At 47.9% G+C, this 15,523-nt stretch overlaps 1 protein-coding gene across 1 annotated transcript in view; it reads right to left on the bottom strand.

The window, feature by feature from the left end:
- ADAM12 (ADAM metallopeptidase domain 12) overlaps positions 1-15,523 on the bottom strand; it is a 382,360-nt gene that overhangs the window by 117,203 nt on the left and 249,634 nt on the right. The window contains exon 5 of the mRNA XM_081533255.1: positions 5,111-5,187. Coding sequence (XP_081389381.1) covers positions 5,111-5,187 — 77 coding nt within the window. The remainder of the gene's footprint in view (positions 1-5,110; positions 5,188-15,523) is intronic.

The following is a 15,523-nucleotide window of genomic DNA, read 5'->3' as shown; positions in this document are numbered from 1 at the left end:
CCTGCAGGGTGGGGACCAGAGCAGCCTTGGAGATGGTGTGGATGGGCTCCGAGCCCAGCTGCGGCCCCCCCACGGATGTTTACACAGGATGACGGAATGAGTGTCTCCATGGGAAGAAGACGAAGGGGAGCAGAAGAGGCCTAGGCAGAGACAGTGTGGCCTGTGGGGTGGAGGGAGGCCAGTGTAGCCCAGATGAATAGAAGCTACTGGGATGACCCTGAGGGATGGGATGGGGAGGGAGGTGGGAGGGGGGTTCAGGATGGGGAACACATGTACACCCATGGCTGACTCATGTCAATGTATGGCAAAAACCACTACAATATTGTAAAGTAATTAGCCTCCAATTAAAATAAATAAATTAATTTAAAAAAAGAAGCTACAGGAGCAGAAGGTCACAGAACAGAGGTCAAGGTCAAATTCACTTCACTTTCACTCTAAGCTAATTTCTTTCTTAATATGATCTACTACACTTAAAGATTAATTTTTTTTTAAACTTTGGACTGGCTAGGATTAAATTTCACTGCCCACCTGATGGCCTGGGGACAGCACATTGATTCCACCAGCATTTATTGAGCACTTACAATGTGCCAGGTCCTAGGCAGTACCAGGGTGGGCCCAGGGCCCTGCCTTTCTAGCAGACAAGACAGCACAGGCAAGGCCATCTCTGGGTGCCTGGCTTTTCAGCCCCTTAGACCACTGTGCCCTGGGTCATTTAGGTTGAGCTGCGAGACCTGGAGAACCCATATCCACCTGTATCGGCAAGCACTCAAGTCCAGCGGCAAGGTACCAGGGAGGCCAGCGACCCCAGCATCCTTGGTGGAGGCTGGTCCTGCAGGAGGGCTGAGCCTCATTTCCCGGCTCTGGTCTTGCTCCCTCCGTCTTGTTTTCCTTTGTTCACTTTCTCAACTGAGATTTCTGGTCGATTTCTTCAAAGGGATCAATTCAACTGTTTGTTAAATTATAAATAATAACACTGCATTGAAGCAGAACTTCTTTCTTTCTTTTCAAAAAAGTGATGGTTCTGTTTGCCTTGATCACTAAATTGCAAATGATTACTTTCATTATAATGGTTATTTCTGATTCCACGGACCATAGTACTAGTCAACTCTATCCTTTGAAAAATAAGTTGATTGACTATTTTTCAATAGTGTTGGGAGGCAAGAAGTATTCCTGCATTTTGTGTTATGTTCGATTTCATTATATAAAATTTAGTGCAGTAAACTTTATATTACATAATTAAAATACATATAAAACATTAAAGGAACACAGCAATGTGTGTACTTATTCAATTACCAAATAAGCTCACATCTGAGTATTTTTATTTAATCGAATTTTTGAAAACATCTCATGCTGCCTCCCACATCTAAGACGTGCTGAGATCCTATTGTATAGTCCAAGCTATGCTTTTTCCAGTAGTCATGTATGGATATGAGAGTTGGACCATAAAGAAGTCTGAGTGCCGAAAAATTGATGCTTTTGAACTGTGCTGCTGGAGAAGACTCTTGAGAGTCCCTTGGACAGCAAGGAGATCAAACCAGTCAGTGCTAAAGGAAATCAGCCCTGAATATTCATTGGAAGGACTGATGCTGAAGCTAAAGCTCCAATACTTTGGCTACCTGATGTGAAGAGCCGACTCATTAGAAAAGACCCTGATGCTGGGGAAGATTGAGGGCCAGAGGAGAAGGGGACGACAGAGGATGAGATGGTTGGATGGCATCACCGACTCGATGGACATGAGTTTGAGTAAACTCCGGGAGGTGGTGATGGACAGGGAGGCCTGGAGTGCTGCAGTCCATGGGGTTGCAAAGAGTCAGACAGAACTGAGTGACTGAACAACAACTTATCAGACAGTTCCTGAAAGTCCTTACAACAGAAGAGTGAAAGGACAGCGTTTGGTGATGGACAGTGAGTGAGCCAAGGCAGGATGAGTAAGGATATAAACAAATATCTGTGAAGTGCCTGCTATGACAGGAAGTGTCCTATGCAAGCAAGGGCTGTCTATGATACTACAGGCTAGAAAGGGTTGAGTTGCATGGCAAGGGGTGTCTAGGAGGTCAGGGTGGGCTTCCTGGAGGAGGCGTCATTTGCTTTGGGCCCTGGCGGGAGAGTGAATCTCCCAAAGCCACTGAGAAGTGGGGAGAGGAGTGCGTCCGAGGCTGAGGCACAGCTGGGATAAAGGCAGTGAGACACGTGTGGGCATGTTCTAGAAACAGCTAGAAATCAGTGCAGCTGGAATAGCGGGGGTGGGGGGAGTGGTGGGTTTCCTTGGGGTAGAGGACGATGGGGCTGAAGAAGAAGGTTGGATCCAAATTGTGCAAAATGGCTAAGTGGAGCGAAAAGTCTAAGAGGAGTCGCAGTCAGCCAGACTGGGCTCTGAGACGGAGCTTCGCCCGTGACTGCTGAGGGACTCCGGGTAAACCGCTTTCCCAGGCTTTGCTCCCTCATCTGTAATCTGAGGCCTGTGTTACCTGCCCATGGCTTAGTGAGCATCACATGAGAATGTGCCGAGGCTCCGTGTCGGTGCACAAGACGCCTCTCTCTCGAGACAGCAGTGACTGGGAAGGGAGCGACAGCATCCTCCGATGTGAGCGTCTGCAGCTCCGAGCCGCAGCATCGGGACTGAGCTCCCGGTGACCCAGCCTCAGCTGCTCTGTAAAGCAAGAGCACTACCGCCCGCTCCACCCTCCTGAAAGCAGGATTCGTGATGATGACGAAGCGTAAAGTCTGACATAGCCTTAGCCTGCTTGGGAGTATCTGTGTGTGTCTGTGTGCAAGAGCATATGTGGAAGCCTGAGTGTGCAGGTGCGAACATGTGCATACCTATGCTCAGGTATTGTAAACCCCACTTAAAAATGCAACCATCATTACAATGAATGCCTAGTTTACAGCTCTACCAGCTTCCTCATCTATCTTGTGAATGCTTTCCTTATGTCTGTTCAAGCAAAAAGGTGGTTCCTTAAGAAATGAAGCCTAATTTTAACCATCATGCCTGCAGGGGATGGGAAGATTCTCAGCTTAATCCAGAAATGTGAGCCCCCGAGACTGCTCGTACCAGATTTCTGAGCAGGAGCTGAGGGAGAGGGGAGCAAGAGAACAAGAAGACATGGTGAGAGACAGTCGCTTCCCTCCAGGACCTCGTGCTCGCTCTGGCCAGGGTGGTGTTTGTGAATCAAATCAGGACATGGGGACACGGCTCTGTGGATGCTCCAGTGGCAGTGAGCCAGGGCTGGACATCTGTACCATCACAAAACACAGCCGCTGAGCTTCTCTTGGGGGCGGTGAGGGCAGCATTTTCTCCCCATCATTGGAACAGTTTGGTACCCATGCCCGACAATGCTGTGGAGCATCTGTTGGTCAAGGGGATACTCCTGGGCTAGGGACTCGGGAGCAGGGGATGAGGCAGGCAGCAGCAAGAGCAAACAAGAGAGAGACCAGGAGAAGCAGGAACGCTGCGCTGAAACCGTGCTAAGGAGGGCAGGGCATCTCGGGGAGACATACGGTACGGTACAAAACTAACTTATAGCCTGAACTTCCCGTTTGACTTGGAGTCCTTTCAAAGGAAGGATAAGCTCCATGGCTGCGCTCATTGTTATGACCTATTTTCCACGTTGCACTTCATTCCCTCCATTAAAGAGCTGTTTCCTCTTTAATCCCCCTGTCTACTGGGATCTCCAGGGCTTTCTCTCTCCTTATCTGTCCTCCTTCGAGACTCAAATGAAGAAGGATGACTTGTTTGCTTCCTCCCTCTCTTCTCTCTTCCAACTCTCCCTGCCTACCCATCTTTGATCAGCCCTTTTTGAAGCAAAGCAGGATGTTCCTTCTCTGCTTTTTCTCTGCAGGACTGTAATCTGCTGGGCTCTAATTAATGCGTCCCCCAGGACGCTCGACTTTTCCTCCACATTCCTAGCTCTGAATGTATTCTGGGGTCACACCATATTTCACTTGATTTTTAATCCCTATTTTCTTTCTCAAACTCTTCCAGGCTGGTGCTACTCCAGTTGCGTCTGTACCCCCCCTCGCAATTGATTCTTCCGCCAGGGAGCAGTTGATCGAATACAGCTTTGTCTCCGGTCTGATTCTCCCCTCGCAACATCACAGAGTTGACTGCATAACTCCGGAATTTCTCTGTTGACGCATGGTCTGCTGCTTTTGCAGAAACAGCACAAAGATCTGGGAGGCTGACATTCTCCGGAGCACCGTCCCCACGCAGTGAGCTCTGTCAGGCTTCCCGCCCGGCCTTGGTGGTCGACCCCAGGCGACGCAACACCGGTTCCCCTGACTTTCCCCGAAACCCCGGCCACAAGCATTTCACAAGATCCCTCTGCCCAACTGTGGTCTGTGTCAGGTACCCGGGAGGGAACGATCTCTAGGTGCCGGAGACAGGAGGTGACCACCGAGACTCAGACCCTCTGGGGAAGCTGGAGGGAGAGATGGACCCCTCTGTGTGGGGCCCTGACAGTTACCTGCTCCTTGGCAGGGGTGGGGGGTGGCCCGGGATGAAGGATGGGAGTAGAGAGGCAGCAGCAAGGCCAAGCACAGAGGGTGGACCTGTCCTATTTCAATATTACTCAGGATGCTCTATCGACCCAGTCCTGCATCTTCACGATTTAAAGCTGGTGAGTTGATGTCACTGGTTTGGCCACACCGGTACTCAGCTCACCTGCATCTGCACTCAGTCAGTCCCCTCGCTTTGTCTCCTAGTGAGCAGAGGCCCTTTTCATTTTTATGAAGCAAGCAGTTGAAATGCAGATACTTAATGTCCTATTTTTTTTTTTTTTTTAACACCAGGAATCGTTTAGCATGGAGCCACATGCAAAAAAGGTAATCCCCCAAATCCTTGGATGCTGAAACCCAGCCAATGTACAGGCCTGAGGATGACCTTGAAAGAGGGGCAGCCAAGGAAGGCATGCCGCGGGGGGTGGTGGGGCAGACAGGGCTGGTCCTGAGGAGGTGAGGGGGCACGGGGCTCTCAAGTTGTCACATGAGGACTCCTGGGTCCTGCGGAGGTGAGGCCCACCCACCACTTTAGTGCTTTAGAGTGACTCGAGAAGTGTGGTGGTCAGTGGTAGCTGCGCTTAAGAGCAGAGTCGTCACAATCAAGGTCACTTACCTGAGACCAGAACAAGTGCTGAGACTGACCGTTGATCCAGAAGAGCCTTGCACGTGCCCATGGTAGTAACAGTGACCCTGAAAAGACAAGACAGCCGTTCAGTCACAATGCCTTCCTGCCCACTCACAATAAACCCACCGTCTCCAACACCTTGCTTTCAGCAATGGAACTCCCTTTGGCATAAGATATTGAACCAGCGGTCTTAACGTTTCATGCCAGCCCCACGTGACCCAGCCAGGATCCATGGCAGGAATATCTGATTTACTTAAGAGATTATCAGTAGGGTTTTTAATCACATCCTGGTTTTGTTTTCGTCTCTCTTAAACCCTTCAGGAAAGCCCCGATGCAGAAGGTTTGACACAGTCCAGCAGCTGAACAAATCACATGGCCATTGCCATTTTCCACTCACGTAAATTGTCTTTTGTAATGAGACGAGGAACGGTATGGGGTCTTTAAGCATGCTGTGAAATGCAATAAAGTAAGGCCTAAATCTATGACTTAGGAAAACAGAAAAGGAGATGGGAGGAAGGAGGGGTGAGGAGAGAGAGAGGGTTCCTGGACGAATTGCCCAACTGAGAGCAGAAAGGCTCTCTCAGCAGAAGAGAAAAATAAGAAGGTCTTCTAAGGCAAAAATCCCTGAGTGACATGCCTGCAAGATTCCATTTCTTTAATCATGTCACTTGCAAAAAGAAATCACAGCATGGACACCTCCTTAGTGAAGACAGATACCTGTCCAGAATCAAGGTTGACTTTATCGTTGAACAAAGGTTATGTTGCAGCCCCAATGAAGTGGCTGGCTGGCTAAGGGCATCAGTGCTCCTCATTGAAGGCATCCAAAGGCCAGTGGCGTGTGGTCCCCAGCAGTGGGCTGCATCTTCAAGGGGCAGGGGAAGTGGGCGCTGGAGTTTCAGCCTCAGCACACAGCTCCTTCGGTCAGGACTCTTTTCCAGGGTAGGGCTGGGTGTCTTGTTGTCCAGCCTGATAGAGACAACGTCCCAAAGACCACCTCGACTGTGCTAAGAAAGGGGACTGGAGGAGACTGAGTGGCCGGGGAAATCCAATGATACCGTGAGAAAGGGGCTGCGATGATCTCTTTGTCAGTGAACCGAGAACAAAATTGTGGGCTCATCTGAAAGTCAGCTGGAGGAAGGAGATTGGAGTGTTGCAGAGCATTTGTTCTTTGGACTTTCTCTTGTTGATTCTGGAAGTCCTGTACATATTCAGGACACTAACACTTTGCCTGTTACTATGTGAGAAATGTCTTTTTACCTGACTTACAGTATCTTTTGTTGTACAGACTTTCCAGTTCTCCTAAAGTCAAATGGATACACCTTGGGTATTACTTTAGATGGCTTTCTTCAAGGTTATACAGATGTCCTCTCTTGTTTTCCTTTATTTCTATAGTCTGAGGATTAGCTCTTTAAATTGGAATTTATTCTTGTGCAGGCGTGAGGCTGGAATCTAACTTCCCCCATGAACTAACAGCCAGCTGTCCTCCACCACCACGTTCCCTTTCTTAGTCCCCTTGTCATATATTGAATGACCACACATGTATGCGCTCTGCCTCTGTTCTCTGTGCTAGTCCACTGAGGCAGACCTCCTGCAGTCCATTCCTGAGCCGACACCGCACTGTTTTAATTCCTGTTTTCCTATAGGCACATTTTGATGTCAGAGCAAGTTCTCTCTTTTGATTGTGATTCCTTTCACGTACCATAAAATCCCCCCTTTAAAAGCATGCCATTACGGGCATTAGGACCTTCACAAGGTTGTGTCACCATCACATCTAATTCCAAAACATTTTCGTCGTCCACAGAAACCTCACACCTATTAGCAGTCACTTTCCATTACGCCCCACCTCCAGCAACCACTAAACTACTTCCTGTCCCTATGAATTTGCCTATTCTGTTCATTTCATGTAAGTGGAATTGTACATAATGCGGCCTTTTGTGTTTGACTTCCCTCACTTAGCATAATGTTATCAAGGTCCATTCATGTTGTAGCGCTGAAGTGAGTATTGGTACTTCATTCTTTTTCATTGCTGAATAAATGACATTATGTACCTAGTCATGTCCAACTCTTTGTTACCCCGTGGACTGTAGCCCGCCAAGCTTCTCTGTCCATGGATTTCCCAGGCAAGAATACTAGGGTGGGTTGCCATTTCCTCCTCCAGGGAATCTTCTTGACCCAGGGATTGAACTCAAGTGTCCAGCATTGGTAGGTGGATTTTTTTTTTTTTCCCACTGAGCCACCTGGGAAGCCCAAAATGACATTGTAGGGATACACCAAATTTTGTTTTCCCGTTCAACACTTGATGGGAATTTGGGCTGTTTGCACTTTCTGGCTATTTTGAATAGTGCTGCCCTGAACACGTGCCTACAAGTTTTAGTGTGGACATGTTTTTTGGTTCTCTTGGGTACATACAGTGGTAGGTATATGGTTATAAATGGGTAGGTGGGATTGCTAGATTTTATGGTGACTCAGTCAACATTTTGAAGCACTGCTGAACTTTTTTCCAAGCAGCTGAACCATTTTACATTCTCAGTGTGTGGGAGGAATGTGCAAACTTCACATCCTTGCCCACACTTGTTATTGTCTACGCTGTTGATTACACCCATCCTAGTGTATGTGAAGTAGTATCTCTATGTGGTTTTGATTTTCATAATGACTTAAGATGCTGAACATCCTTTTTTGGCTGTGCTGTATGGCATGTGGGATCCTGGTTTCCCAACCAGGGATAGAACCCGCACCCCCTGTACTGGGGGCTCGGAGTCCTAACCCCCGGACCGCCAGGGAGGTCCTCGAACATCCTTTCATATGCTTATTGGCCAATGGTATATCTTCTCTGGAGAAATGTCCACTCAAATCCTTTCCCTGCTTTTTAACCGGGTTTCTGTCTTTTCATTGTTGAGCTGAAAGAGTTCTTTATATAGCCTGGATACTAGACTATATGATTTGAAAATATTTTCTCCCTCTTTGTGTGTTGCTTTCTCACTTTCTTGATGTATTTTGAAGCACAAAAGCTGAACACTTTGATGAGGTCCAAACTCTCTGTTTTTAAATTTATTTGCTTATGCTTTAGGTCCCATATCTGAGAGACCCTTACCCAACCTAAGGTGATGAAGACTTACATCTATTTTTAAGAGTTCTGCAGGTTTAGCGCTTACATTTAGATCTTGATTCACTTTGAATTAATTTTCATAAATGCTTAAAGTAGGGGTCCATTTTCATTCTTCTGCATGTGGATATCCAGGTGGCCTGAACCATTTGTTAGAAATCTATTATTTCCCTAATTTGTCTTGGCAACCTTGCTGAGAGTGAGTTTTCTTTTGATCCTATTTTTCTTCAAAAGTTTCTACACTATTATAGCCTATTTTCTCTCCTAGGTGAATTTCAGAATCAAATTTTAAGCTCTGCAATAATCCTTTTGAGTTTTCAGCTTGACTACTTAGAATGTATAGGTCAGTTAGTCAGGATTTGTAGTTTTCAAATAATGAGATTTTCTATTCACATACATGGTATTTCTCTTCATACAATAAAGCCATTTTTGCACCCTTTGGTCTAGTTTTAGATTTTTGGGGGATGGCTTTGGAAAGTTTTCATTAGATTTATGTCTAGGTATTGTATAGATTTGCTGATATCACGAATAGGATCTTTTTTTCTGTTTCATCTTATGCATGGTTATTTTTAGTGTAAAGGAAAGCTTTTTTATTTTTTAAAGTTTATCTTGTATCAGACATTGCTGTTGGGCATCTTAACAGCTTAACGGTTTGTGGCATATCTTGGATTTTTTTATATTTTGATTACACCAACTGCAAACAATGAAAGCTTTGGGGGCTCCTTTTTGACCCCCATACAGTGTAGAGGAGTGGGGTGCCTAGTGTCCAGGGACAGAGGAGGGAGAGGGAACCGCCCACAGAGGGAAAGCATATGTACAAAGATGGGCAGTGGGAGAGGAGCAAGGTTCAGGGAGGGGGCGCATCTGCTTGGCTAGAGGATTCAGGCACAGATGTAGACTCACTGCCCTTCTCCTCCCCCTGGCAAGAGCATCCTTTTCAACCAGCATGTGGCTCAGGAAGGGGTGCGTGAAGGGCAGTGATGGGGGACCCTGCATCCAGCCAGGCCACAGGCACCCACACAGTCCATGGAGGACCCTTGCTGCCAGTCTGCCTGTTCAGTTTCCATGGTGAGTAACTTTTAAAAGGCTCCATGGATTGCCCCACCCCCCCGCCCCAGGTAACTCTAGCTTTGGGTAGAGTTGGGAGTCATAACAATTCTATAAACAAGGGGTGATTGTGTAACTGGATTGCAATGCCCCAGGGCATCAGAGGGGTGTGGTCCCCTCTGCACAGGGTTGGGGGGTGTTCAGTCCTGGGCACCCAGCAGGCATGTGGGGGCTGAGACAATTCAAAAGGTGAAGCGACCCAGCTGGTGTTACAGTTTAGGCTGCCTGGGGAACCAGCATTACTCATTTTTCACCTACTCTTTGTGAGGTTCCTGTGCCTGAAAACATTTGCTCCCTTTTAGAGAACTGTGAAATACTGCTATCAGAAATCAAGTATTGGTTAAAAAATTAAAAACCAAGTGGTGATAATAGTCTATAATGACTGACCTCTGAAATTTCAAACTCATGTATTCTCAGTCTCGATTTACTTTTTAATAGATTACTTATCAAATGTACTTTCAAATTAAATACTACCCAGAAATACAAGCTCATTAAAACATGAGCTGAGAACAAATTAGTAGAAAATTAATTTCCAGTTCAACAGCGAGGGGGAAGCATTGCTTATCAAAGAGGAGGGAGTGCATCCCAGCTCGCGTACACTGGCCCTTAAACAACTCCAACTGTTAGTCAGTGCCAGAGTTAACACCTCATTTCTAGCTCTAACACGACTTTCTGTTCACCTTCAGACAGTTGACTAGCAAGTCCATCTCTCACTCTTGACTTTTACTAGAACTCCAAATTCCAGATCCTCCATGACAATTACAATCTCGTGAATTTCTTTTTCAAAAACATGATTAACTAAACGTTTAAACAAATGTGATTACATATTTATAAGGTAGTAAGTCATCATACGGGGCTTCCCTGGTGGCACAGTGGTAAAGAACCCACCTGTCAATGCGGGAGACCTGGGTTCAATCCCTGGGTCGGGAAGATTCCCCTCGAGAAGGAAACAGCCTCTCCAGTATTCTTGCCTGGGAAATCCCATGGACAGAGGGATTTGGGCTATGGTCCCTGGGTTCACAAAGAGTCAGACACAGCTTAGCAACTAAACAACAACAAGTCATCATACAGATAAACTGACAAACCAGAGAGACAGACTCATCACACTAGGTGGCACATAATTGATTGGGGAATTCGGCTCTGGGGAGTGGAGGAGATGTTCATTCCTCTCCCTTTGGGGGGCTTTATGCCCTTTGGCGTTGGCCCAGGTGGAGGGAAAAGTGCAGGCAGCGTCACGCGGGGGCCAGCAGTGTCCACTCGGCAAGGTCTCCAGGTGAGCGTGCGTCCCCATATCCGAGGGCCAGGTTGCCTCCCTTGGACCGATGCCAAGAAGGCAGGAACCTGCCAGGCCCCATAGATTTGCAAACACATGGCCTGCTGGACCCAGATGTGGACACATCTATGAGGGACACAGGCATCCATCATGCCCTGTAGGTGCCCCTGGGCCTGCTGGCTCAGTCGGTCACAGTCACCCTTGCAAACCCGCTGTTCAATTGCCTCCAGGGAGTCAGACTGTGTATCTCTTTCTTTTTATCACACTCATGTCTCTAAAGAACAAGACATCATCCTGTTTGCATAGTTGTCTTGGCCTAGTTCTGCTGATCCAATACATTCTCTTTCTACCAACAAAACATAACACAGAAAATAGTCCCAAACATGCATAACCACAAAATTACATCTTTTCCTCTACAAAACCTCTAACCATGTATTTTATATACTTATTACTTAACCTAATGCATTTCCCCCCTCCAGTAAAATAAATTCTCCTTCTGTTTAATACTATCAATCAAATATAATAGTGGGGAGGAGAAATATGGAATAAGAAACCCTGAGCTTGAAAACAGTAGCCCTCAACTCTATGTCGTATGGGAAGTAAAATAAAAATTCTGTTACCCAACTCTCAGCGGACTAGAAAGAAAGGAATTTTATCTGCTAAATTGCTAACAAAAGCGGGCTGACGTTGTGATTAAAAAGGACCTGTGAGCAAACAAATTCCATTAAGGAGTAAGCTGAGCAAAAATTATTTGCAACGTTCTTTTCCTTAGGAACCGGGTAGGGCCTCCCCCCGCCATATGCAATGTGACAAACTGTCTCGATTTAGCATTTGGATCACACTTTGTCCTAGTTGGGAGGGAACTTCCGGATCTTAAATGTCGACCTTCCCTGAACAGATGTGGAAACCAAGGCCCTGACCAGTTAAATAACTGTCTCATGTCACAGAGCTGGTTCACGGCAGAAGGACAAAAAGCCAAACCTCTCAACCCCAGGCCAGGCAGCTTCCCTCCATGTCTTGCTGCTATGAACACACGCCCTCATGAAGAAAACTGGTCCCCTAAAATCCACACCTGAACAGGACGCTTTCTCAAGCACAGCAGGGTCTTGTCCCAACATTACTCAGGGAATCCGAGGAAAGTCAAGCCATTTCCAAACTCAGCGAGATCTGCAGATGGGAGGGCTGCGACAGTGAGTGAGTGTGTATGCACACGTGTGTGTCTGTGTGTGCACAGGTTGCTCTCCTGCGGTCCAGTCTTTCCTCCCTTGTACAGACCTTCAGGCCTCCACATACCAAGTGTTTGCTTGAGACGAAAACAAGGTGGCACTGCATTCGAACAAAGAAAAAGTGAACTCGCCGCCCTGTGTGTTTCTGACACGGCGATATTATGCTTTCCCCTGGAAGCGTCCCTCGGAGATTCCCAGGTGGCGCCAGTGGTAAAGAACCTGCCTGCCGATGCAGGAGACATAAGACATGCAGGTTTGATCCCTGGGTTGGGAAGTCCCTGGACAAAGGCATGGCAACTTGCTCCAGTGTTCTTGCCTGGAGAATCCCTTGGACAGAGAAGCCTGGCGGGCTACAGTCCATGGTATCGCAAAGAGTTGGATATGACTGCAGTGACTGAGCTTGCATGCTTTCCTCTGAGAGTGTACCGGACAGACTCTTGAGAAGTCAGCACGCCCATGTTCTCTGGGCCATGTCTGCCCCATCTTTAGCCATCTCTGCTCTCAGATATAATAATTGCTGCCCCCAGCTCTAACCATCTCTGCTCCCAGCTCTTAAACAATCTCTGCCCCCAATTCTAGCAAGAACCACGTCCATTTAAAAGACTAGGAAGGACAAACCTCAGGAGCCATCACATTACTGTTTGGTGCTGGAATTCAGCACTAGAGGATGCAGCTTACAAAACTGTGTTCACAATCTTTGGGACCACCCTGCAAACTCAGCCTGGAAACAGTGAGTTTGCAATAGTGAGAATGCTGAATCGACCTGGAGTTGGAAGTCTTACGGTTTGAGACGCCGCCTCCATTTCTAATTTGTGAAATGGGATTGACACTTGCTGCCCAGGGTCTTAGGGATCAAATCAATCTGTGAAACGTGTGTCACTGTCACCGATCTGGGATATGACAACATGTACTTAAACCCATTATGCTTTAAGCGCTGGGTTCTGCCTGTCTAGTTCCCTCTGTGCTGGACCCCGGGGGCTTAGCGTCATTGTGCTGAATGAATGAATGAACACGTGCAGGAGAAGGTGACCCCTGAGAGAGCAAAGGGTGTGATTTTCTCACACTCCTGCACTAGCTCCTAACTCCCAGCTCCCAACCTTCTTGGCAGTCATGCAGAACTTTGTGTGGATGGATGAACAGGAGGCGGAGGGGCGTGGCAGGAGGCGGCCAGTGGCCCTCTCAAGGAGACACACACCTGCAGAGCCCATCTCTGGGTACAGATCATGGAGCCCTTTCTTGCCTGCAGCTCCCTCTCTCCTTCCATCATCCTGGTACCTGAAGGACCTCAGAAGAATAGATGGTCCAGGGGGGTTAAGAGAGGTTGTGAATCCATCATCAAAGTGGAGAAGTGGCTACCACAGGCTCGCTCCTCTAGAAGCCTGACTGTGTCTGGTTCACGCTCATGTTCCCGGCTGGTTCAAAGCTTGGGCTGGGATTTCAACTGGGCAGCCTGCCTCCCCGCCTGTGATCCCAACCTCTACACCCACTGCTTCCAGACCGAAGGCTGTCCCAGCCCCTTCTCTCCTGACACCTTTAGAGAAGGAGAGTCAGCACATCTGGGGTGCAGGTGGGGACGCAGTGCACATTGCCCATGGATTTGGCTTGGCCACTGCCTAGCTCCTAAAGCATCTTTGTCACGGGTTCATCATGTCACCTGTGGTCAGATGGCATGTTCCTCAAGGATGGGGACCATGTCCCCTCCCTCCCGCACAGTGCTGTGGGGCACTGGGCCTTCCTCAGTCCCCGTGGGCTTCAGAACAAGGCACTCAGCAATTCCGAGGGCTCCTGGCCCCTCCCCGTATCCCAGGACAGCAGGCGAGCACAGCATCCTCTCCTGTCCCTCAGATGCATGCACTGGGTCTCTCCCTTCACGGCAAACACCAGCCCATTCCTGAAGCCACCTCGTTATAGTTTTATAGACCAAACTCCACGACAGAAGCACCATGGCCAGGGAGATACAACAGACCCCTGTGTTTGCATCATAGTGGTTAGCAGCTCATATTCAAGACTCAGGCTGTGTGAGTTTGAATCCTTACTAGCTAGGGGCTTGGTCTACCTACTGAAGCCCTCTGTGTCTCAGATTATTCAGCTGGGTATAAAAATAACAAAAACTGACTTATTGGGAGTATCAGACAACCAAGGACATATAAAGCCCTTGGCACAATGCCTGGCATAGTGTTGGTGCTTACTCCATGTCACCTTGGGCACTCAGGAACACTTGTTGTTGAGTAAGTGTGTGTGTGTGAATGAATGAGCGAATTCATGTATGAAAAGGTAGGGCACGTCACCATCATGGGATTCCCATGGGGAGACTGGTCTCAGAACTTTGGACTTGAGGACCAAGGAGGTATTGAGGAAGCTATCAATGATCTGGGAGGATCAAAATACAAGTGAAACAGGGGATGGCATAAATAGAAGTACGTTCTAGAGGGATCACGTAGGCAGGAGTGGTGGCTGGAATACACTTAGGAGAGATGAGAAGCAGGGAGAAGTGTCAGGGGGCCAGAACATCTTTCAGCTGAGAGGCAAAGAGCTGGGCGGCAGCTGCTGCAGTGTCAGTGGATCGGGGAGGGGGGATAAGATGGCTCTGAAGGTGGAAATCAACATGGGACATGGTGAGGACCTGCGGGGAGGAGGGGGTGCCTAGTGCCTCAGTCAGCGAGAGGACACAGCAGCCTTGGAGACACAGGCAAGCCCGGAAGAGCTGATGAAGTAGATGTGTGGCGAGCACACACATGGTAGGGAAACTCATTCCGTCTTAAATCATTTTTTTAGGAATTTGATAACAAGCCTAGCTCATACCTGGTACCCTTATGTGATGGAAATGGTCTCTGTCTTCCCTCCTACCCGCAGAATCATCTTTCACCCTCTTCAGATGCTCTCTAGTTGAGATGAAAACTGGCTGACTCCCTAATACCCACTTCCAAGTCAATGGTGGAAGATTCTACACCTTTTGATGGGAAACATTTGCCATGGAAGTGAATGGATGTTACTCAAACAATACTTTGGATCAAAATACGGGATTTCATACCTGTCTGATGGTTCAGCCTCAGTTAACACTGATGGTCCCTTTTGGCATCTCGTACACCAAGTGATTTCATAGATTTTTCCCATGAGAAACATATATAACAAATAGAGCCCTTTTGGGTATTGCTCAGGTGCAAAGGCTCAGATTTTTTTCCTTCTCCCCACCTCCATGCCTCCGGCCTCAGCAGCCATCTCCTCCTACCCCGGCTCTGGGCTCATCCATGAGAGCCAGCTGCCTGACCTTGCCGAATCTCTGCTCCTGCCCTTCTGATGACCTTCACACTGCAGCCACTGGCATCTTCCAAAGCCTATCCTTGGTATGACAACCCCTGGGTTGACACCTTTAAGAGCTTCCCCATCTTCCTCTATGACAACCAGACTGTCCTCTTGGCCTTGAAGCTACCTATTATAGCTCCTGTCAAATTGCAGGCACTTCCCCACCTCCAGGTAAAACTTGGCATCAGCCAGGAATGTCCTTCCCTTTCCCATCCCCTGGGTCATGCTCCTTGACCTTCAGACCTTCAGAAGGGACATGTCCCTTCTTCCATGAAGCCTTCCATGATTCCTTAGACTAGATTAAGCCCCTTAGCCTGTCCTTTGGTGCACTCAGTGCAGATTTTATTAATTCAGTCTGTGATTCTTGGAATTATGTCAGTCTCCATCCT

Source organism: Giraffa tippelskirchi, chromosome 2 (assembly GCF_054371585.1).
Source record: "Giraffa tippelskirchi isolate mGirTip1 chromosome 2, T2T-mGirTip1v1.2.pri, whole genome shotgun sequence".
NCBI lineage: Eukaryota > Metazoa > Chordata > Mammalia > Artiodactyla > Giraffidae > Giraffa > Giraffa tippelskirchi.
This window is presented reverse-complemented; position numbering and strand designations above follow the sequence as displayed.